The sequence below is a fragment of the Tursiops truncatus genome, chromosome 12, assembly GCF_011762595.2.
Source record: "Tursiops truncatus isolate mTurTru1 chromosome 12, mTurTru1.mat.Y, whole genome shotgun sequence".
Lineage (NCBI taxonomy): Eukaryota > Metazoa > Chordata > Mammalia > Artiodactyla > Delphinidae > Tursiops > Tursiops truncatus.
In genome coordinates, this window is record NC_047045.1 from 57,474,962 (window position 1) to 57,500,728 (window position 25,767).

A 25,767-nucleotide genomic window follows, 5' to 3' on the forward strand; every position below is an offset into this window, starting at 1 on the left:
CTACAGAAACTGCTGCAACATTCCCAGTATATGTTTGATAAGATATTTCACATCAGAATCGGGCAAAATATTGTGTTTTCTTCATGTTTCAGACTCTGAGAAAAGTCCATAATACTCCATCACTTGATGAAGCCTGCCCTGGAACAGGAGAATCACTGAGATGTGGATCCAAAACCTGACATGCTGTACTTGGAGCCGCTGGTATTACTCAGGATAGGCAAGATGCTGCTGCTCTATCTAATAACCCCCAAATGTCAGAGCAACAGACGTTTATCACTCATGTGAACGTCCCTCTCGGGGCCCAGCTTCTCATCCTCTTCACCCAAGAAACTGGCTCCACCAGCTAGAATATCAGTCATCATTGCAAAAGCAAGGGGAAAGATGGGGCACTGCGTACTGGATCTTCAATGCGCTTGACATTTCTTCTCACGTTCCATTGATCAGTCGGTCTCATGGCCGCATCTCACTTCAAGGGAGGGGAGATGTACCAACATGCTGATTGTCTGGAGGAGATGAGCTGATTAAATTGGTGAGCAGCAATCACATCCACACTCATCCACCTCTGCGCTTCTTACTATGTGAGAGCACAGCTCTCCTTGTAGCTTTAGCCAATTTCAGACAGGGTTTTCTGGTAGCTATAGCCAAAACCATAATAATTGAACACTGGAACACCCAATTCTCAAACCAGAAATCAGTTCCCTAGATGAATTCTATGTCTAGCAATAAATCCTTCAAATACCAAGGAGAGATTTAAGACATTCGCAGATAAATAAAAAGTGAGAGGATTGATCACTAGCAGATCTGCCCTACCAGAAATGCTAAAGATGGTCTTTCAAGCTAAAATGGAAGAACATTGACTGTAACTCAAATCCACAAGAAAAAGAGCAGTGGTAAAGGTCACTACATAGGTAAGTACAAAAGACAGTATCAATGTATTTTCAGGTTGTAACTCCTTCTTTCTCCCATCTTGTTTTAAAAACAATTGCATGAAGCAAGAGTTATAAATTCTGTGTTGATGGGCATACAGGGTATAAAAGGAAGACAAGTGTAGTTATACAGGGGCAAAGTTTTTACATGCTGTTATAATTAAATGGCTATTAATCCAAACTAGATTATTATAAATCAAGATGTTAGTTGTAATCCCCAGGGCAACCACTAAGGAAATAACTATGAATGTTTATTTACTAAAAGAAACAATAGGGAAATTAAATTAATACACTAGAATATATTTACTTAACACAAAATAAGGCAGGAATTAAGGAATAAAGTAACAAGAAAAAGAGGACATATAGAAAACAAATAGCAGACATAAATCCTAACTTACCAGTAATCACATTAGGTAACTGACAAAATGGATTTTAAAAAAATGATCTAAATATATACTGTCTACTAGAGACACACTTTAGATTCGAAGACATAAGTAGATTGAAAGTAAAAAGATGGGAAAAGATATACCAGTAAGCAGTAACCGAGAGACAGAATAGCTATACTAATATGCAACAAAATAAATTTTAAGACAAAAATTGTTCCTAGAGACAAAGGAAGATATTTTATAATGGGAAGAGGGCCAATCCATTAGGAAGATATAACAATTATAAACTTATATACACCTAGCAATGGCATCTCCAAAGTCACGTGGCAAAAACTGATAGAATGGAAGGGAGAAAGAGACAATTCAGTAATAACAGTAGCTGGAGATTTTAATATGTCACTTTCAATAATGAATAGAGCCACTAAACAGATGGTAAACAAGGAACTGGAAGACTAGAGTGACTGCTATTCCTGGAGAAGACATGGATGGTAAGAACTTGAAGCTGGATGTAATAAATCATGCATGAAATGAAAACCTCCAGGAAGATGGTATCAAAAGGAATTTTGAAGAAACTGATTGATAGGATTAAATTATTTACTTAAAACTCTTTACAAAAACCAAAATATAGACTACATTAACCGATAAAGATAACATAATCTGTGCACTTAAAGATCACATTAATAGCCTCCAAACTGAGAGAACTTCATTGCAATTAGGAAAAAAAAAAAAAAAAAAGAAAGAGAGAAAAGCAAAAGCCCCTGTGGAAAATTCAAAGTCCTTCCTGTACTGCTTCAAGAAACCAAAATAAATGTTCACCACATATCCATGTCAGAGTTAATCTACTCCATAAAGACAGAGGAGAATCTTTTCAAAGTGGATGAAAAGATCAGGCATAAATGTGAAGGACTGGACACATGAAAGATTCAAGCCAGGTTTTTATCAGAAAAATTTGAAAGAAGCAATGACTATTATTAAAGTCAGCTTATATCCCAAGAGTGAAAAGTTTATGGTAGTAAGTCGAAGCCTCTACTGGCTGAAAGAAACCTCAATAACTTAAGAAAAGAAAATGCGTGCATTAGTCAAAAAGCATTAAAGACGAGTTTAAGCATTTCAAAGTATGTTTGCATCCTGATGTTTCAAATGGGGCATGGAGGGGGGAGGGATAAATTAGGAGTTAGCAGAGGCCCAAAGGGGCCACCAAGGAATCCTCTGGATGGAGAGATTTCTGAGAAATGATGTGCATCAGGCTGGGTGAGTGTGAAGATCGGGGTCCAGGGCCCTATGTCAACCGGCTGCCATCCCCACCCCACCCCAGGGTCAGGATGACAGGAGCAGGATGCCTCCACAGGCCCTCTCCATCCTGCCACAGCAGGTTCTCCACAAGGGCAAGACAGAGCTTATCCTGGTGCTCCTTGCACTGGCAGAGGCTCGGAACCTTCCTTTGGTCCTACCCTCCCACCTGAGCTCAGCACCCCTAGGCCAGGCTCTAGTTCTCCTATGAGAAGGCAGGTGCTACAAAGGAGTCCCAGGTTGGTTCTTGAGACAAGGACTCCCTGTCTTTCCCCTTATTCCAGAAACTGAGGGTGAACCACCCCAGAAATGTCTGTACACTAAGTGCTAAGTGATACTAAGTAATAAACACTAAGTAATCAAATGTAATGTGACAATGGCATAAGAGGAGACTGAGAGACCAGTGGAATAAGGGACAGTGCCCAGAACACACCTAAGTCTTTTGGGGGAACTTAACATACAATAAAAGTACCACCATAAACAAATAAAAAAAGGATGGATTGTTTAGTAATTGGTGTTGTAAGAGCAACTCACCCTATGGATATCCTTACTTAATAGCATATACAAAGACAGACTCCAGATGACTTAAAGATCTAAACATGAAAATGCAAACTATAAACTTAATAAGAAAGAGTAGGAGAATATCTCTGTGACTTAGGGCATGGGAAGGACTGCTTCCTACAAATTAACAAGAAAAAGATGCCAACCCATTAAAAACTGGGCAATGGATCTAAAGAGGTAATTTTCTAAAAGAAGAAACTCAAAAGTCTAACAAACACATGAAGAGATGCTCAGACTCATTAGTTATCAAGGGAAATGCAAATCACAAGAATCAGATTGCACTTTATACCTATTAGACTTGGCAAAACTCACAAGGCTGGCTAGTGCCAAGCAATGGCAGGAAGACAAGGATATGCAGTATTATGGGAGTGAGACTAACAAAATCATTCTAGAAAGTAATTGGTCAGATTAACTACATGCATGCCCTCTGCCCCATCAGTTCCACTTCTTGGTGGACAAGCCAGAGGAATAACACACAGGTGAGTCCATAACCAGACAGGTATAATGGCGTTCTCTGCAGTACAATCCGTTGAGGGGCTTGAGGCAAGGGCTTGTAATAATCGTTACAATCATGGGCTAGAAATATACATAGTAACGTGAATGAGTCTTAAAGAGTGTCGGTGAAAAAGTGAAACACGAATGAGGTATAGAGTACCATTTTCACTGGGTCAAATATGTATAAACCCAAAATCATAGTACACATTTTAGAACACCTTACAAACAAAAAGATACAGATGAAACACAATAAGAGGATTGCCCAAGAGCAGAGGTGGGGAAGAGGGCAGAGAAGAACGAGCACAAAAAGAAGTGAATAGGGCTTCCCTGGTGGCGCAGTGGTTGAGAGTCCGCCTGACGATGCAGGGGACGCGGGTTCGTGCCCCGGTCTGGGAGGATCCCACATGCCACGGAGTGGCTGGGCCCGTGAGCCATGGCCGCTGAGCCTGCGCGTCCAGAGCCTGTGCTCCGCAATGGGAGAGGCCACAACAGTGAGAGGCCCGCGTATCGCAAAAAAAAAAGTGAATAGAACAAGAGAAAGGCCTGGCACAGAACAATGACAATAATGTGCCATGAGGTGAGGAGTTTGATTCACTCAACTTTAACACCTGAGGTTTTGCACAAAAAATAATACAGTACAAAGTTAATTCCACTACTCTGCATGCAGCTCCACACAATTCCTGTAAGCTTTTATTTAAAACCAGTGTGTCTTCATCATTTAAACAGGACAGTGTTTTCAGCAACTTAAGAAATTACTCAGTTAAGATACAAATGAACTTATTAACAAGACAGAAATAGATTCACAGATATAGAACACAAACTTATGGTTACCAAAGGGGAAAGGGGGTGGGGGAGGGATAAATTAGGAGTTTAACAAATACACACTACTATATATAAAATAGGTAAACAAGGACCTACTGTATAGCACAGGGAACTATATTCAATAGCTTGTAATAAACTATAATGGAAAAGAAACTGAAAAAGAACATATACATATGTGTGTATATATACATATATAAATCATTTTGCTGTACACCTGAAACACTGTAAATCAACTATACTTCAATAAAAAAAGAAATTACTCAGTTAATTCTGTTTTGAGAATCTAATTATGTCTCCATTTATAAATACTATAAGAAGTATAATAAAAGGCAATTAAGCAAAGGAAACAGATTTATCAATTCACAGGGCTACAAGTTGCTTGGACCTAAAGCTAAAAGTCAGATGCATAAGAAGCAATGTCACTTATGTTGCATTTGACAGCATGATTTACAAGCAGCAGTGACATGAGGCCGTGAGGTTGGCAAAGGATTTTTAAACATTGCATTTAAAACCAGTATTTTGTAGGACTGATCTGGAAACAGTCTGGTATTCTGACAAGTATAGCCATCTGCATACCATGGTTATAAGTTTTTTAAGAGCAGAATATGAGGAACCCAGGCATTTTTAAGACTCACGGGTGGATGCTTTGATGCTGCTGAAGCTTTGGGTTTTGTAGCACAGTTTAAGCAGTGCCACGCTGACCTTGAAGACTGAGGGAGGAGGAGGGTTGGGGACAAAAGATCTGTGACCTAGGCTCAAACTCACACAACTCCTGCAGCTGCTTGGTTATCTGCAGAAGCGCACGTGACAGGACTAAGAAACACACTGTCCTTCGCTGAGGCATCTACCATCAGTTCTTTGGTAAATTCCTTCCAACCACCAAAGGACAAACAACAGAAACAAAACAAATGAAAAATCTCTTCCTCTCCCTTACTCCTTCCCAAAACCTTCCTCCAGTTTAGCCAAACCCACTTCCCTGCCTTTGAGGGAACGGCCTGCCTCCTGGCTTCTTGCCTGCATCAATATTTTCCATCTCTACAGCACAGGAGATAACTTTTTTCTACATTATGGAAATGCTGTGCCCAGTCAAGAAATTTTAAAAGATGTGAAAGTTGTCACAGTGTATCTTAATCCAACTATCTTTAATTTTCAGAAATCATAAAGACATTAAAAAGGAGCTATCAGAAATTCAAAATGAAGCCCAAAATAATTTAGGCAATTCATCTGAAGTCTAAAATCCCATGAGATAAGTGGTATATTCAATGGATTTGTCCCTCTGCTCTTCTTAGTGTTTTTCCATTTGCTTAATCACCATGGAGGGTACAAAACACAGAAACACACTGTAATGTAATATTCTAGTGTAAAATCTTCTCCATCCTGTAAAGCTTTTGGCTTTACAGAACATGAGGTCATAAACAGGGATGCTACAGTGTTTAAAAGAATCAGCAATTTGTAGCTCCATTTGTAAGAGGGAGGAAAGTAAATCCTTACGAATTAGATTTGCTTGGCAGGAAAAATGTTGCCTCTTCAGATGTGAACAAGGACCTCTTTTTGCCCCAGTTGGCAGGAAGGTCAAAACTAAATTCTGTTGCAACTTAACTCATCTTGGGCCCTGGTACATTCAATCCCTGTTCTTTTTGTAGCAAAGACCCCTGCATGGGCCTTAGTAGGATTCAATTTAGAATTCTGGCACGTCTGCGAGACTCCAAGATAGGAACAACAAAAGGTGCAGTTACATGAAGAATTGAGGTGGTTTTGAGAAAGAACGGAAAGATGATTGTACAAACTGGGTCAGTGATGATGTGTCAACATAGGAGAGGAGGTGCCATTTAGCCTGTGTCCCTCAGGGTGGCCTGTGACCCCCTGGGCTCACCCTTGCTGGGGATACGTGCTACTTTTCCGATTTTACCATTCATCCATTCCAATGAATTTTGGTGGGACGTGCATCAATTTTGGTGGGATGTGGTGGGAAAGAAAGAAAACTGAATTTGTAAAATTTTAATTCATTTATAAAGGAACTCCATTTGTAGTATATGGAAAATCACATATTTTGAAAATATGCACAATATAATTATGTTCCTTTACAAAGTGGCTTTTTATTTTAAGAATATAAAAGATATTTTAAAATGAACGTAATTCTATCTTATCATGATTTTAGTTTATAATTGCAATATTGCAGTTAAAGTTTCTATAAAATTACACTAAATTTAGGTAGCTTTCATCTGTCTTGTCTTTTCATCAAAGAGCAGACATAAAATTATATTATCTTAACTGGCTGTCATTTGAAAATCTCTTTGATTTTATAATTATATATAAAATTATATTAAAAAAACTATAATAAGGTATTTCTTTTTATTTATTTATTTGGATCTTTTAGTTGCAGCATGTGAACTCTTAGCTGCGGCATGTGGGATCTAGTTCCTTGACCAGGGATTGAACCCGGGCCCCCTGCATTGGAGTGTGGAGTCTTAGCCACTGGACCACCAGGGATGTCCCAATAAGGTATATCAAAATACTCCTTCATCTAAAATTTTTCTTACTTCTAATGTTGGGATGAACGGTTTACAAAATATGTTAAAAAATATTCCCGTCCCCTGGTGCTTATAAGTAGTGATAATAAAATTGAGATGATCTGACAGGTTGCTCTATTAATATCAAATAACTATACCAGCTGAAGAAGAAAATAGAATATTTACACCAAGTACATTCAGTAACATAAATGTGTCTGTAGTGAAAAATTATATTTACATATTCATGTTCGATTGATGTGAAAATAGATTTTGGGGAGGACATGAGATTTATCTTCTATAACTTGATAGTTTGGACATCCTTCCTAAGGAGCTCAATCTACTTTATTAGCAGGGGACATTTTTGTTTCTGAGAACACTTGGGGGCTGTGAGGTAGATAAGGAATATTTATAGAATTTCAGATAATTAGGACCCACGTGAACAGTATGTACAGCAAACCCACTGCAGAGGGAGGAATCTCCAGGCCCTGCCTGGGGCCCTTTGCCTGTAGCTCCTCATGGCCGCCTCTGTACACAGCGAGAACAGTATGGGGTTTTGGACCCATGCATGTGGAGTAGCTTCCACCCTGAAACCTTGAAACCAGAAGCAACTTGACCCCTACAATATGAGTATCAAAAACACTTTCTGTAGCAATAAGAACAGCAAGAATACAGGATACATTTTAGGATGAGAGGAAAAGAAATTATTCAAAGATCCAGAACTTTAGGGTTTCTCCAGGTTTTTTGAAGATTGTGAAAGAATAAACTTGCGATGTTCAATAACACTCTCTGCTCCGTTTTTGGAAGTCCTCTTTTGGAAATATTCTCATTCACAAAAACAAAACAGATTTTTTTTTTTGGTTTCTGACCCACACCTCAAATTTTCAAAAGGATATTTTATTTTGTTTTAATTCTTTTAAATGCTAGTATTTATTATCCCTTAATCAATCAACCAACCAATACATTGTCAGAACAATTAAAGATTCAATCTTACTTTTATCTGGACAATTTTAATTTCATCAAATCTTGTATCAGCAAGAGATTTCCTTGTCTGGCCTCTTCGGTGTCCAAATTTACACTTATTTCTCATCACTTGTTCATCATCTTCTATGGGTCTTCGAACATATTTAAAACGATCTTTGAGGGCTCGTTTCCATAAAAACTGTGTAAAATTATAAAACAGGGCAGTTAATCTTCAAAGAGATTGGAATAATCCTATATAAACAAAATCTTTGTCTACCACCTTTGGGCTTGAAATTATTTTCCCATCACAGTAATAGAAATAATATATCTATTCTTCTATTTATCCTCACAATAATCTTGTGATAACACTATAAATATATACATATATTGATATTTTGTATAGTACATAGCTATATATGTGTGTGTGTGTATGTGTGTAGTTATATAAAATGTCATATAGCTAAATATACTAGCTCTTGAGTCTAGATTTCCTGATTCCTAAAATTGGATACCTTCCACTTTAGTGTCTCCACAATGCACTCCACTTTCCCGTCGGATTCTAGAAGAACTGGTACTGGCTCATGCATATATGGACTGACACGCTTTCTTTAAATGCATCATCAGATGAAGCAGCCTGTGCAACAGAGGAGAGGAAGAGATGGTGCCATTTGGGGAACTGCCAAGAGTTGTGCATGGCAGGAACAGAGAGCTCAAGATGTGGAAGGGTAGAAGACGCAGAAAATAGAGAAGTCAGCCCCATCCTGAAGGGCATGGTTACCCCAAAAAGAGCTTCAAGGTAATCGGGAACCAGATCCTTTCAAACCCCTCTCTGTGGACAGAGAAGTTCTCTTCTAGAGCGATGGTTCTCAAACTTCCGCCTGAATGACAATTCTTGGAGGATCTGTTAAAACACAGGTTGCTGGGTCCTACCCTCAGAGCCTCTAATTCAGTAGGTCAGGGGCAGGGCTGAGGATCTGCATTTCTTCCAAGTTCCCGAGGGGCGATGCTGACGCTGCTTACCCAGACTCTAGAGGTTCTGCTTCAGCAGGTCTGAGAGGAGCCCAGATGTCTGTAGCCTTTAAAGCTTTGTAGAAAATGGCTGCAGAGCTGGGTTAGGAAGTCCTCTTAGGCCACATTGAGTGGGAAGTGTGGATGGTCAGACTGTGCTCTGGGAGAATCTGTCTGGCATGTGGACAGCTTGGAAGACCAGAGACATGTTTAACAACTTGGGGACACACCTGGGCTTCTTCCTCAACACACCAACACTGCTAACATTCTTTCCCTCTGCTGGGCCTTTGGTTTTGGCCTGAAAAGCTCTGTCCCTCTCCTCACCTACCCTGCTGGCATCTAGGTAAAGCTTGCTCTGTTTCCAGATCTCAGCTCAGCCATCACTCCCTTACAGCCTCCCTAACAGTTCACTTCCCTTGGTTTTCAGGCTCACCTTTCCTTGTCAACACTTATCACACTGGTAGTTTACCCTCATCTATGTGATGTTTTTGTTTCTTTTCTTTTTTGTTCTTTTCATTCTTCCTCTATTCAAGTTTCGCCTTCCTTTCTTCCTTCCTTCCATTCTTTCCTTCCCCTAGGCTGTGAGCACATGAAGAAGGTCTTGAGTCTACTTTGCTCACCAAACCCAGCACAGTGCTTGGGGCATCTTGGAAACTATAAACACTAGATGCCTTGTGTCTGTCCTCTGTGAAACACATGGGCCCAGGTGTTGAGCAACAGACTAGAAGCAAGACTCTGAGTCTTGGTCTTGCTTGGTAAGTATTTCACTGTGTGAGGAGTGGCCAAATCTAGCCTCAAGGCTTCTTTTCAGCCCCTCATCTTCCCTGCAATGCCATGCACTTGAATAGGCCCAAGAGTGGGTGCAGGGAAAGAAACGGCCATTTGTAGCTACACAGGCCCATATTTGCCTCCTAGTCTTGGCCACTAGATGGGTTAAGTCACTGGGTGACTTTGGGCATATCTTATGAGCTCAGGCAAATGGGAATGCCACTGAGATCATGTTAGTCCAGCGTCTGGCACTTAGATTTTGTCATTCCCGGTTCCTCGGTTTAAGTCTCAATAAGAGCTATTCCCTGCCCCTGAGAAAGCACTGGGACCTAAGTTGGAAAGACCCAGGATCCTGGACTAGCTCCAGTACGTATTAGCTAAGAAATCTTCAACAAGTAATCCCTCAGCCTTAGTTTCTTTAACTATAATGGAATAAGAAGATTAGTCCTGTCAACTGCACTGGGTTAGGGGGAGACTCAAATGAAGAGCTACTTCATGGAAGACATTTCTAAACTAGAATGTAAAACCCTTGGCAACCCTGGTGAGGAGGACTGGGGCTTGGGGGTTGGGAAGGCAGCTTTGGCCCCAATTAAGCGCCTTGGTATGTATGAGTCAGAGATGCTTCCTCACCTCCCACAGGCTTGTGGGTCTGGACACTGACGCTGATGTTTTACAACAGCACAGAAATAATGGATGGCTTGTGTTTTTCTTAGCCCTGAAATCTGAACTAGTACAAATACATTTTTTCCCCCTCATGTTTCCCACAGCTCTTAAGGGCCTCTACACCTGCGGATTTGTTGGGAGGTATCACAGCAATCAACTGCTAGGACAGTTTTAAATTGCCAATGTCTTCTTTCCAGCCTCTCCCTTCTCTCCTTAGCAAGTATCGGATAGGAACAAAAAAAGGGCCAGTCAATGCAGTGGTCTACATGAGCACTCGATCAAGGGGTGCGCCCTGAGCATCTGCTACCTGCGTAGCACAGGGAAATCCTGACACAGATGCCACAATAGAAAATCTTTTTGTCATTGAACAGTCATCCTTCTTCTCCATGCTTTTCCAGCTAGAGAGGGTGTGGAAAGAGCTACATAGACACAGCTCTCCTCCAATCACTCTGAAATAAAACACAACCCTGAAGTTATGGCCTCCTGAACGGATATGTGAAACGTCCACATATCACCAGCAGATCTTCCCCTAACATTGTAAACCCAAATATAATCATTAGGAAATATTTAGACAAACCCAAAATGTGAATCATCGTACAAGGCAACTGGACTAGGCTTGTCCAAAAAAAGAAAATATCATGGGGAAAAAAAAAAAAAAGGTAGGGAAACTATCCTAGAGACAAAAAGAAATTAAAGAGACATAGTAACTACATGGAATGCATAATCTTTGATTAGATGTTATAGCCAAAAATCCATTTTAAAACTTTGTTTCAATAATTGAAGAAACAGGGATATGGATTGTATATGATATTATGCAATTATTGTTAATTCTTTTGGTATAAAAATGGTATTGTGGTTAGGTAGGAGATTGTCCTTATCCTTATAAGATATATGCTGGGGTATTTAGGAGTGGCAACTGTGACTTGCTTTTTTTCAGATGCTCCGTCAAAACAAACAAATAAATATGAGAAAGGAAAAGTAAATGTGGCAAAATGGTAATACCTAGTGAATCTAGATCAGTGATTTTCAATCATCGGAGATTTTGCCCCCCGCCCAGGATACATCTGGCAATGTTTGGAGACACGGCTGGTTGTTACATCAGTGTGGGTGAAGGGGTGCTATTCACACTTAGCGAGTGCCAGGGATGCTGCCAAGTACCCTACGAGGCAGAGGACAGCCCACACCACAAAGAAGTATCCACCCAAAACGCAACACTGCCCAGACTAAGAAACCCTGAGCTACATAAAGGGTACATGGCTGTTCACTGCAGCAGGCTTTCAACTCCTGTGTAGATTTGAAAACTTTTGAAATAAAAAGTTGAGAATATCAGTATCTTGTAATAACCTATGGTGGAAAATAATCTGTAAAAAATATATATACATATAAATATAACTGAATCAGTTTGCTATACATCTGAAACTAACACAATATTATAAATCAACTATACTTCAATTAAAAAAAGTTGAGAATAAAGTTAGTCCTAAAAATGACCAAATGCTTCCTTGCTGTGTGCATGCTCTCTCTCTCTCTCTCTCTCTCTCTCTCACACACACACACACACACACACACACACATAGTGTGTATCTTGAAGACACACACTGTGTCTTCAAGAAAGTACAGCAAAAAATTCTTCTCAGAGATATCTGCTATAATAAGATGCAAAAGACATCTATCTTATTTAGATAAGACTACCAATGTATGCGCATACAGCATATAGAGATATAAGGACTAATAGACAGCAAATCTTATGTACACAAAGCTATAATTCCCCACAATTGTCCCTTAAATCATATAGTTCCAGTGTCACAATACACTCAATTTTTTTAACCATCTTAACTATTTTTAAGTGTACAGCTCAGTAGAGTTAAGCATACTCACATTGTTGGGCAATGGATATCCCAGGCTTTTAAAGCCAAGAGACTTGCAGACCCAGAGAACAAAGCTTGTATTGAAACCTCTAGAGCAGTGTTTCCCAGCCCTGACTGCACATCGGAATCATCTGGGGAACTTTAAGGTGCCAGGGTCTCTTCTCCAGACCAACTAAACCAGAATCTCTGGGGATCCTGATGTGCAGCCCGAGTTGAGAACTGCTGCCCCAGAACACCTCCAGGATCTGTTTTTGTCAGAACAGCAGAGATGTGAGAGGGCCAGGTGAGGCTGCAAGTCAAGACCTCAGAAGCAGACCACTTCTCCACTGGGTCTAAACAAAGGCAAGAACCACTTTATTGATGAAAGCACTGATGTAGGTGCAGTCACAGCCTTCTCCTTCCACGCATCGCATCTCTTAAAGACCCTTCCTAGAGACTCATCTTTACACATGAGATTCCAAACAGCTTTCAGAGAGAGACAGAACGATGATGACAGAGAGAGAGAAAGAAGATGAAGAAGGATGAGGAGGGATGAACAGGGGCACACAGCGGATTTTTAGAGCAGTGAAAATAGTATAGATATACAGGATACAATAATGATGGATACATTTGTCTAATGGCAGAGAATGTACTACACCAAGAGTGAAACTTAACGTAACCTATAGACTTTGGGTAATAACGATGTGTCAGTATAGGTTCATCTACTGTAACAAATGTACCCCTCTGGTTGGGGATGTTGATAATGGGAGAGGCTGGCATGTGTGGGTCAGGAGGGAGATGGGAAATCTCTGTACCTTTCACTCAATTTTGCTGTGTACCTAAAACTGCTCTAAAAAATAAAGTGTTGTTTTTTTTTAAAGAAGACAAAGGAACACAGAGAGACACAGAGAAGTCATCAAAAAGAACAGAGCTAGAGGGGATAGAGAGAGATAGAAAGAAAGACCAAAACTTAGAACAAAACAGGGACTGACAGCAAGAGACAGAAGAGACGGCCAAAGGAACAGAATCAGAGAGAGACCAGACACAGTCAGAGAAATTGACAGAGAAAGAGAAACAGATAGACCCAGATAAACAGACAGAAAGAGACTGAGCAAAGGGGAAAGAGGCATGAGAATACTGGACAATACAAGGTTCTTATTTTAAGAAAGGTTGAGAGAAACAGAAGGGCCCCACGCTGTCACTTACAAAGCCACAGCCGTCCTCATCCAGGAAAGGGTGGGCCTGCAGCAGGGCGCTGACCACGTCGTTATACTGCTGGGTGGTGGGGTACCTGTTCGGTGCGACAGGGAGGATATTTTTCATTTCAAGAAGCCCACGTTCCTCCTCCTAAGATGAGTCTAAATTACATTCACTTTTCTTCAAATCGTTCTATATGACAATGTAGACATTCAAATATTGGGCAATGTTGGACTTACTACCAATATGTCATGCAAAATCTGAAGAGAATTGGTTCCAAAGGAATTCAAGTCTACTCTGAAAACACACCCTCTACCGAAGCAGCAAGTCTGCCCTGTTATTACTCACAGCGAGCCTTCCAGATACTTCGTCATGTCAGCCTGGAGAAACTCAATGATCCGTATCCTCATGCTGTGATCAGGACACTTCTGTTCTGCTAACATGCATTTGACATCATAAGGAAACTCTGGTAAAACATAGGACTTAGTCCATTGTAAGGCTTTATTCCCTGTTAGAACCTGTTTCACATTCCTTCTGTTAAATAAAAGCACACAAAGAGTGAAATTCTGCTTCAAATATATGCAACTTATTCTCTACACCCTGAGAACTTATGATAGAAACCACTTTCTTGAGACCTAAATATATGGAAGTCATCAATCCATCTTCCATCCAATCATCTAGCTGCAAATGTTTGAGGCCTCATCGGGTATCTCTGTTTTCTTTCCCTTTGCACACACACGAATACTTGTCATCCTGGAGAAAAATGTCATAACGGTATAGACTATAGAATAAAGTCTGAAGTTGGAAAGAACATTGATCCATATATCTTGAAGAGTTAATATGTAATGCATAGCTCAAAACTAAACAAGGTATCTAACTAAAAGAGAGTAAATTGCAATTCAGCAAAGCAAATGAGGCATATGATAAAGGCTTAGCACCTGATTCAGAAAATTCTTCTAATTAACTTATTTGGCTTCTGTTTGTAGTGAAATACAAGGGTCACTTAATTTAGTTGTTCTTGGCTATTTTAATAAGGTAAACTTGGTCTCTAAATTTAAAATAAGTATCAGATATTCTGATCCATTCAGAATAAGTTGCTACAAAAGGCTATAGAAAATGATAGCTACAGAAAGCAGATCATTTTGCAATCCATGGTTGCCTGGGGCTGGGAATGGAGTGAAGATTGACTGAAAAAAGGACACCAGGGAATTTTTAGGGTGATGAAAGCATTCCAAAATGGATTGTGACAATGGCTGCACACCCGCATAAATCTGCTAAAATTAACTGAGCTGTATACTTTAATGGGTGAATTTTATGTTATGAAAATTATACCTCAATAAGGTTTTTTATAAAATTAAATATCAGAACCACTTTAAAACCTTAAAGTTAGTGATTGATCCAGTGTATAAAAAGTAAAATTTCCAAGCAAGTTACCAGAGATAATAGATAGCTTTTAATCCATTTCACTAATAGGATTGATTGGAATGGAAGTGAAGTAATAGAGGCAAACCAAGCAGAAGACAAAGAAAGATTTCCTAAGTTAACTTAAGCAGGTTAATTTCCTGGTACAGGCGTGGAAGCCTTAGTAGTCCAAATAAAATTCAGATGAGCTTTGAAAGGCCAGGTTTCCTTTAGAATTTTAGGTCATATTTTGTAAGAATGCAAGAGGTATAATGAAACATGGGGAATAAAGAAAAGAGGAGAAAGAACTCTCCTCTCTTTTCATGATAAGCTTTCTCCTTTTTTTCCCTCTTTGGCAGTAACTGCATCAGCAATGAAAATATGTCCTGGCTAAATGAGCACACCGATAATTTCAACGCTGGCTTCAGTACAGCAACAGGCCGTTCCCAGAAGAAATTTTTGCCTCAGCCCAAATTATTTTCCAGTGTTCCTCTCTCATTTCATTCATTTACTCAACCAATATTTATTGGGGTGTACTAGGTGGCAAATACTCTTCTACAATCCCTATTTCCTTTCCTATTCTATTCTATTATTTCTTTCTCCCATGATCTCTCCCTTATCTACTTAAACCGAGGGTGTAACGTAATGGCAAGTTTTGTTTGCTGTATTTTGTGCCTTCCCAAGATTTTTGAAAGGTGCTGCAACTGTGCAGGTGTTAAACTTGGCTTCAGTACAAGATTTTAACATCTGTCTCCTTTTCCTCAGGAGTTTCAAGCTCATTTAGCTGCATGACCCCTTTAGACTTGTGAGGTTGCCATGTCTTATTCAGTACCACATCAATGGATAACTTCCACATTCCAATGCTATAAAATAAGGCTGGAGGCAATTTTTACCTTCTTGTTCTATATATTTTTTCTGTATGTCTTTTCAACATCAGGGTAGGCACTATATAGCATGGTCTTATTTCTGTCCAATACCTAGAATGTAACTAGACATATACAAGCTCTATCAAAGCCAGATAGTCCATCTTGCTCCTAATTAGACAAAATCAGGGGCATCAAATTTTCCTTTTCTTTACATTAAGACAATTTGACAAGATATTTGGGGAGTGAATAGAATACAAGCTATGCTAACTAATACAAGTCAAAACTAGTATTACACAGAATACTAGAATCAGAAATTAAAAATACACTCTAATTTAGGTGCAGATAACTGCAGGCACAATCACTTCCCATCCATAAAACAATATTTGCACTGGATTTTAAAAACTTTACTGTGAGGTTAAGATTATTCATATCTTTATTTAGGTAGAGTTGGGCAGAACACCCTAGAAGTCAGCTTAAAGTAAGTGCACAGAGCGGAAAAAATTCCCAGACTAAGAGGATGCTGATATTTCTGTTCCTACCTCAGAACCAGTGCCCTTCAACAAGATACCACCACAGAACAAAGATCTTTAATCCAGTGGGTCTCAACCCTGGGTACACAGTACAATCACCTGGAGAGCTTTTAAAACATGTTAATGGCTAGGATTGATCCCAGTCTAACTAATCAGAGTCTATTGCACTAAACACTCAGTATGTATGTAGAGTTTATATTTCTAATAAAATAAAACTTACAATAAGGTTAAGCTGACACATATGATAATTAATAGTATTATTACTGCAGTATGTGCTAATTAAAAAAAATTATGAGGTGGAGGTTCTCATGAAAAAGTTCATTGACTGAGTGGAGTCAAGACGGTGTACTAGGAGGACGTGGAATTCGTGTCTCCTCACAACTAGGGCACCTACCAGGCACCAGTGGGGGACCACAGACACCTAAAGGGATGGGAGGAACCCCCAGTGTCCGGGTAGGATGTGGGGCGTGGGGGGAGTGCAGGAGGAGGAGAAGTGGAGGCAGGATTGGACTGGTGCCCCTGAGGGGCGGCTGGGGGAGGGGAAGGGATCCCATGCCTGCAGGGGGAAATTCGGGAACCACTGGGAGGGCAGAGGATCAAAAGGGAGCGTGGCCAGGTTTCCCCTGCCCACTTGGACCCCCAGGAACCTGCTAAGATCCCAAGCCTGATCCTCTGCCCACGTAGACTCCCTCCAGCCACATGGGTCCTAAGGGAATGGGAGGGAGGGAAGGGGGAGCAAAATTAAAGGCTGGACCTCCAGGACTGGCACCCTGAGGGGTGGCTGGGGGAGGGGAGGAGTTCCTACACCCAGCGGGACCCACCCATGGTTAGGGGTCCAGGGTCGACAGGGGAGACCCTGGTGGAGACTGTGGGGGAGGCATGTGAAGAAATGGAAAGGAATGGGGCCAGCGCTTTCCCTGTCCACTTAGGCTCTGGGGAGCCTGTTGGGTCTAAACCCCACCCACACACCCTCACCCAGGGCCCTACCTCCAAACTCGGAACTCCACACTCCAGAGGCCCTCCTTTCCATGCACTGCCTCTCCCCTCCCATTCTGAGCAGGTCCTAAGCAGAGGCCTGGCCCCACACTCAAAGGTCACCCCCCACCTGCCTAGGTCCTGCCCCACCTTAAACCCCACCCCCTGCTTAAATTCCCCGCCCATAGCCAAGGTTTTATTTGTTTCTTTATTTTTTCTTCTTTTAGACTGGGGTTCTGTTATACCTTGTGGATTCATTGTTGTTGATACTTTTATATTTTTATTTTTCCTAATAAATCTCTTATTTTTCTAATTTTATTTTATTCTTTTTACTTTGTTAGTGATCTCTCCTTTTGGCTTGTTCCCTGCCCCCCCACACACACACCTTTTTTATTTTATTTTTTTCCTTTTTTCTGTTGTGGTTTTATTTTACCTTGTTGTAGTTGTTTCAATTATAGTTTTATTTTTCCTGATATATCTTTTATCTTTCTAATTTTATTTTATTTTTATTCTTTGATATTGCACTGGTCCTTTTTTTCTTTCATTCTTCCCTTTTTTTTTTTTTTTTTAACCATGCCAGGAAGCTTGCAGGATCTTGGTTCCCAGGCCAGAGGTTGGGCCCGAGCTCCTGTGGTGGGAGCTCCGAGTCCAAACTGCTGGCCTAACAGAGAACCTCAGACCCCAGGGAATATCAGAGTGAGGCCTCATGGAGGTCCTCATCTCAGCACCAAGACCCGGCTCTATCCAACTGCCTGCAAACTCCAGTGCTGGACGTCTCAGGCCAAACAAGCAGTAAGAAAGGAATACAGTACCACCCATCAAAAAAAAAAAAAAAATGAAATGACAAAAAAATTTGTAACAGATGAAGGAGCAAGGTAAAAACCTACAAGACCAAATAAATGAAGACAAAATAGGCAACCTACCTGCAAAAGAATTCAGAGTAATGATAATAAAGATGATCCAAAATCATGGAAACAGAATGGAGAAAATACAGGAAACATTTAACAAGGATCTAGAACAACTGAAGAGCAAACAGTGAGGAACAACACAATTACTGAAATTAAAAATACTCTAGAAGGTATCAATAATACAATAACTGAGACAGAAGAATGCATAAGTGAGCTGGAAGATAAAATGGTGGAAATAACTGCCAGGGTGAAGAATAAAGAGAAAAGAATAAAAAGAATGGAGGACAGTCTCAGAGACTCTGGGACAACATTAAACGCACTAACATTCGAATTATGGGGTCCCAGAAGAAGAGTTAAAGAAAGGGTCTGAGAAAATATTTGAAGAGATTATAGTCGAAAACCTCCCTAACATGGGAAAGGAAATTGTCAACCAAGTCCAGGAAGCACAGAGAGTACCATACAGGATAAACCCAAAGAGAAACAAGACAAGACACATATTAATCAAACTATCAAAAATTAAATACAAAGAAAAATATTGAAAGCAGCAAGGGAAAAACAACAAATACCATACAAGGGAATCCCCATAAGGTTAACAGCTGATCTTTCAGCAGAAGCTCTGCAAGCCAGAAGGGAGTGGCAGGACCTATTTAAAGTGATGAAACATAAAAACCTACAACCAAGATTACTCTACCCAGCAAGGATCTCATTCAGATTTGACAGAGAAATCAAAAGCTTTACAGACAAGCAAAAGTTAAGAGAATTCAGCACCACCAAACCAGCTTTACAACAAATGCTAAAGGAATTTCTCCAGGCCAGAAACACAAGAGAAGGAAAAGACCTGCAATAACAAACCCAAAACAAGAAAATGGTAATAGGAACATATATATCGAGAATTAACTTAAACGTAAATGGATTAAATGTTCCAATCAAAAGACATAGACTGGCTGAATGGACACAAAAACAAGACCTGTACATATGCTGTCTACAAGAGACCCACTTCACACCTAGGGACACATACAGACTGAAAGGGAGGGGATGGGAAAAGATATTCCATGCAAATGGAAATCAAAAGAAAGCTGGAGTAGCAATTCTCATATCAGACAAAATACACTTTAAAGTAAAGACTATTACAAGAGACAAAGAAGGACACTACATGATGATCAAGGGATCAAGAGGAAGATATAACAACTGTCAATATTTATGCACCCAACATAGGAGCACCTCAGTACATAAGGCAAATGCTAACAGCCATAAAAGGGGAAACTGACAGTAACACAATAATAGTAGGAGACTTTAACACCCCACTTTCACCAATGGACAGATCATCCAAAATGAAAATAAATAAGGAAACACAAGCTTTAAATGACACATTAAAGAAGATGGACTTAATTGATATTTATAGGACATTCCATCCAAAAACAACAGAATACACTTTCTTCTCAAGTGTTCATGGAACATTTTCCAGGATAGATCATATCTTGGGTCACAAATCAAGCCTTGGTAAATTTAAGAAAATTGAAATCATATCAATCATCCTTTCCGACCACAACGCTATGAGACTAGATATCAATTAAAGGAAAAAAACTGTAAAAAATACAAATACATGGAGGCTAAACAATGCACTACTAAATAACCAAGAGATCACCGAAGAAATCAAAGAGGAAATCAAAAAATACCTAGAAACAAAGGACAGTGAAAACACGATGACCCAAAACCTATGGGATGCAGCAAAAGCAGTTCTAAGAGGGAACTTTATAACAATACAATCCTACCTCAAGAAACAAGAAACACCTCAAATAAACAACCTAACCTTACACCTAAAGCAATTACAGAAAGAAGAACAAAAAAACCCCAAAGTTAGCAGAAGGAAAGAAATCATAAAGATCAGATCAGAAATAAATGAAAAAGAAATGAAAGAAACAAACTGAAAACTCGTTCTTTGAGATGATAAACAAAATTGATAAACCATTAGCCAGACTTATCAAGAAAAAAAGGGAGAAGACTCAAATCAATAGAATTAGAAATGAAAAAGAAGTACAACTGACACTGCAGAAATACAAGGATCATGAGAGATAACTACAAGCAGCTATATGCCAATCAAATGGACAACCTGGAAGAAATGGACAAATTATTAGAAAAGCACAACCTTCTGAGACTGAACCAGGAAGAAATAGAAAATATAAACAGACCAATCACAAGCAGTGAAATTGAAACTGTGATTAAAAATCTTCCAACAAACAAAAGCTCAGGACCAGATGGCTTCACAGAAGAATTCTATCCAACATTTAGAGAAGAGCTAACACCTATCCTTCTCAAACTCTTCCCAAAATATGGCAGAGGGAGGAACACTCCCAAGCTCATTCTACGAGGCCACCATCACCCTGATACCAAAACCAGACAAAGATGTCACAAAGAAAGAAAACTACAGGCCTATGTCACTGATGAACATAGATGCAAAAATCCTCAACAAAATACTAGCAAACAGAATCCAACAGCACATTAAAAGGATCATACACCATGATCAAGTGGGGTTTATCCCAGGAATGCAAGGATTCTTCAATATATGCAAATCAATCAATGTGATACACCATATTAACAAACTGAAGGATAAAAACCATACGATCAGCTCAATAGATGCAGAAAAAGCTTTTGACAAAATTTAACACCCATTTATGATAAAAACCCTCCAGAAAGTAGGCATAGAGGGAACTTACCTCAAAATAATAAAGGTCATATGTGACAAACCCACAGCCAACATCATTCTCAATGGTGAAAAACTGAAACCATTTCCACTAGACCAGGAACATGACAAGGTTGCCCACTCTCACCACTATTATTCAACATAGTTTTGGAAGTTTTACCCACAGCCATCAGAGAAGTAAAAGAAATAAAAGGAATCCAAATCAGAAAAGAAGTAAAACTGTCACTGTTTGTAGATGACAGGATACTACACATAGAGAATCCTAAAGACTCTACCAGAAAACTACTAGAGCTAATCAATGAAATTGGTAAAGTAGCAGGATACAAAATTAATTGCACAGAAATCTCTTGCATTCCTATACGCTACTGATGAAAGATGTGAAAGAGAAATTAAGGAAGCACTCCAATTTACCACTGCAACAAAAAGAATAAAATACCTAGGAATAAACCTACCTAGTGAGACAAAAGACCTGTATGCAGAAAACTATAAGACACTGATGAAAGAAATTAAAGATGATACAAACACATGGAGAGATATACCATGTTCTTGGACTGGAAGAATCAACATTGTGAAAATGACTATACTACCCAAAGCAATCTACACCTTCAATGCAATCCCTATCAAATTACCAATGGCATTTTTCACAGAACTAGAACAAAAAATTTCACAATTTGTATGGAAACACAAAAGACCCCGAATAGCCAAAGCAATCTTGAGAAAGAAAAACAGAGCCTGAAGAATTAGGCTCCCTGACTTCAGACTATACTGCAAAGCTACAGTAATCAAGACAGTATGGTACTGGCACAAAAACAGAAATATAGATCAATGGAACAGGAGAGAAAGCCCAGAGATAAACCCATGCACATATGGTCACCTTATATTTGATATAGAGGTAAGAATATACAATGGAGAAAAGACAGCGTCTTCAATAAGTGGTGCTGGGAAAACTGGACAGCTACATGTAAAAGAATGGAATTAGATCACTCCCTAACATCATACACAAAAATAAACTCAAAATGGACTAAAGACTTAAATGTAAGGCCAGATACCATAAAACTCTTAGAGGAAAACATAGGCAGAACACACTATGACATAAATCACAGCAAGATCCTTTTTGACTCACCTCCTAGAGAAATGGAAATAAAAACAAAAATAAACAAATGGGACCTAATGAAACTTAAAAGCTTTTGCACAGCAAAGGAAACCATAAACAAGACGAAAAGACAACTCTCAGAATGGGAGAAAATATTTTCAAATGAAGCAACTGACAAAGGATTAATCTCCAAAATTTACAAGCAGCTCATGCATCTCAATATCAAAAAAACAAACAACCCAATCCTAAAATGGGCAGAAGACCTAAATAGACATTTCTCCATAGAAGATATACAGATTGCCAACAAACACATGAAAGGATGCTCAACATCACTAATCATTAGAGAAATGCAAATCAAATCTACAATGAGGTGTCACCTCACACCAGTCAGAATGGCCATCATCAAAAACTCTACAAACAATAAATGCTGGAGAGGGTGTGAGAAAAGGGAACCCTCTTGCACTGTTTGTGGGAATGTAAATTGACATAGCCACTATGGAGAACAGTATGGAGGTTCCTTAAAAAACTAAAAATAGGGCTCCCCTGGTGGCGCAGTGGTTGAGAATCCGCCTGCCGATGCAGGGGACACGGGTTCGTGCCCCGGTCCGGGAAGATCCCACATGCCGCGGAGAGGCTGGGCCCGTGAGCCATGGCCACTGAGCCTGCGCGTCCAGAGCCTGTGCTCTGCAACGGGAGAGGCCACAACGGTGAGAGGCCCGCGTACCGCAAAAAAAAACAAACAAAAATAAAAAATAGAACTACCATATGACCCAGCAATCCCACTACTGGGCATATACCCTGAGAAAACCATAATTCAAAAAGAGTCATGTATCACAATGTTCACTTCAGCTCCATTTACAATAGCCAGGACATGGAAGTAACCTAAGTGTCCATCGACAGATGAATGGATAAAGAAGATGTGGCACATATATACAATGGAATATTACTCAGCCATAAAAGGAAATGAAATTGAGTTATTTGTAGTGAGATAGATGGACTTAGAGTCTGTCATACTAAATGAAGTAAGGCAGAAAGAGAAAAACAAATACTTTATGGTAACCTACATATGGAATCTCAAAAAAAAAAATGGTTCTGAAGAACCTAGGGGCAGGACAGAAATAAAGATGCAGACATAGAGAATGGACTTGAGGACACGGGGAGGGGGAAGGGTAAGCTGGGACGAAGTGAGGGAGTGGCATGGACTTATATATACTACCAAATGTAAAATAGATGGTTAGTGGGAAGCAGCCATATAGCATAGGGAGATCAGCTCGGTGCTTTGCGAACACCTGGAGGGGTGGGATGGGGAGGGTGGGAGGGAGACACAGTAGGGAGGGGATATGGGGATATACGCATTCATTTAGCTGAATCAATTTGTTGTACAGCAGAAACTAACACAACACTGTACAGCAATTATACTCCAATATAGATGTTAGAAAAAAAAAAGTCATTGACTAGAAAAACTTTCTTTAATCTTAATAAGCAAGAAAATTCACCTAATTATTTTACTCGCAAGGAACAGACAATATGGGGCTCGCCTAGGATAAAGAAGATGGCCCTGTGCAGAACAGGGCCAGTGGAACTCCAGCTCTCCTAAGAAAAAATCTCAATGTACGGAAGGCAGATGTTCAGCCATGGCAGGGAGCAGAAGAGACATACATGAGGGTAGGGATTACTTGTTTTATCTCCAGTTTCATAGCTTACTTAATAATTAGGACAATTCATAATATGGTCCAATTTTGTGTGCCGTTTTATTATCAGCTAGTATCCAATGTGAGTTCTGAGATCCAGCCGAGGTTCAAGCCTACTAAGTCTCCAGGCCACACTATGCATGTTTAGCAGTTGTTTCTCTCACCCCAATGCCCTAAGTTTCCCTCGATCTTCTAGGCTCGTCTTAGCCCCGTCCCCAGGTGGATTCTCTTCCCCACTCTCCTGCCTCGTGTGTGGTCTTTCTTGTCTGAATCTCCCACGTGGCCTGGTCCAACACTGGCCCTGTGAGTAGTCATCTTATGTCTGGGCTCCTTATCTGTTTTGATTTCCCTGTGTCATTGTTGAGTGGAACAGTTTGTAACAAAAATGTTGTAGAAAGTTTCAGGAACATTTGAGAGAGATATAAAACATTAAATGTAACATTTAACATCACCAAGTCCAGAAGTTTGAGATATGAAAACCAGTGGGACCCAAATGCAAGACAGGCAGATCTAGGGATTGGAGTAGAGTCCTCTGTATACACAAAGCGTACCTAGGAATTAGACTGTGGCTGTTGAGAATTACAAAATGATCAAACACCACCGAAAAAAACGTCCCAAAGATGTTTTCTCAGTTTCTCACCAGGCTTCAGCTGCATCGCATGTGGATTCTTTACAGAACAAAGGGCAGAGTTCACATCACACTCAACTGACTTCTGGTTGACTTTTGGAGTCGTTATGAATCATGCCTGCTTTCCTAGAATTTAGGTAACAAATGACACCTTTTTCTAGCGGCCCCAGCTTGGAGATAATCTGTTATCTTGAGGGATTGTGATGCTTTTCTAGTCTTGTAAAATGGTATTGCTTTCTGGTCCTCAAGGAAGAAGGACAAGAGACAAGTGAGGACTTTGCTGTGAAGAACAGCCTTTCTTGCTACTGGTCTGAGTCTTCACATCTAAAGTACCACTACCATCAGCAGTAGTACTCCCACCCCTGGAAGAGAAAGCAGCGACAAATACCATGCTCTCCAGGGACCTAATTGAAAGACCGTGTTCCACAAGCCTACATTCATTTTATTCTTTTCCACACCCAAGCTTGCAGACTTCATACACTGAAAATGGTATATATTGGGATGCCCAGTTTTTATATTATCAACTCTGGAACTAAATGGCATGTAACCACAGCAACATCTAAAAGTTTCAGTGTTTTAGGAACATAGAAGAAGAGAAAGGAAGCTACAGGAGGCTTAGACATTTGTTTAAAGAACTTGCTATCATCTTACCATAGGACAGAAAAGGACCTCATCATACATATCTTCAAAAGAGGGACCAAATTTCACCAAACTACAAAGTTAAACAGAAATATTGCTTCTGTGTTCTGATGCCAGTACTCTGAGGATTACCTGCTTTGCTTTACCTAGGCAAGACTTTCCACTGCTAAGGAAACAAAGTAAACAAGAAGTTCTGAAAAGCCCAGTAAAGAGATACATGCCAATGAGCAGGGTGAGACGCCATCTCTGAAAATAGTGAACAATGTCACTGCAAGACATGCAAGGACCATGAAGGAAATGCTGCTTTCTTGCTGCAACTGATGGTAACGACCACTACTTCAGACAATGTTAGCTCCTCATTCTCAGCATTTTGATGATTGCTTTTAATTTATGTTTTACAGCTCTGGGCTATCACAGCTGCTATTTAATCTATGAGACTTCCAGAAGAATTTAGTTTCTGAAAGGCATGTGTGAACACATAATCAGGCACAAAGTAGAGGTAAAGATGTGGACGGCATCAGGCACTCTGCTGTGGCACAAACAGGCACCTCTCAAATCCTCCTGGTCCCTGCTTGCCAGTGCGAGATTCAAGACCCCAGGAACTTTTTGGGCCCTGACTAATCAAGCAAAGAAGCATAAAATACATAAATCTTTTATTTCTTCCTATTCCCCAATTCTTCTTGGTATTGAGAGATGGACAAAGACCCAGAAACTTCTGGCCTTTACCCTCAATATTTACACTTATTAGCATCAGAGTCACAAAAACAGATCTCATGGAGCTATCATGTCTGAGTCCCTCTTTCTTTTTAATTCCTCATTCATGAAAAGAAAAATTAATGAGACACTACCTACACAGTTGTTGCAAAATGGTTGAGTACTACTATTTTGTAGTTCGGATTTAT

General features: G+C 39.9%; 1 protein-coding gene across 1 annotated transcript in view; it reads right to left on the minus strand.

Moving 5' to 3' along the window:
* SAMD3 (sterile alpha motif domain containing 3) overlaps positions 1-25,767 on the minus strand; it is a 47,728-nt gene that overhangs the window by 11,289 nt on the left and 10,672 nt on the right. The window contains exons 4-6 of the mRNA XM_073789881.1: positions 13,782-13,967; positions 13,443-13,527; positions 7,982-8,149 (exon numbers count right to left, since the gene is read on the minus strand). Of these exons, the coding sequence (XP_073645982.1) occupies positions 7,982-8,149; positions 13,443-13,527; positions 13,782-13,967 (439 nt within the window). The remainder of the gene's footprint in view (positions 1-7,981; positions 8,150-13,442; positions 13,528-13,781; positions 13,968-25,767) is intronic.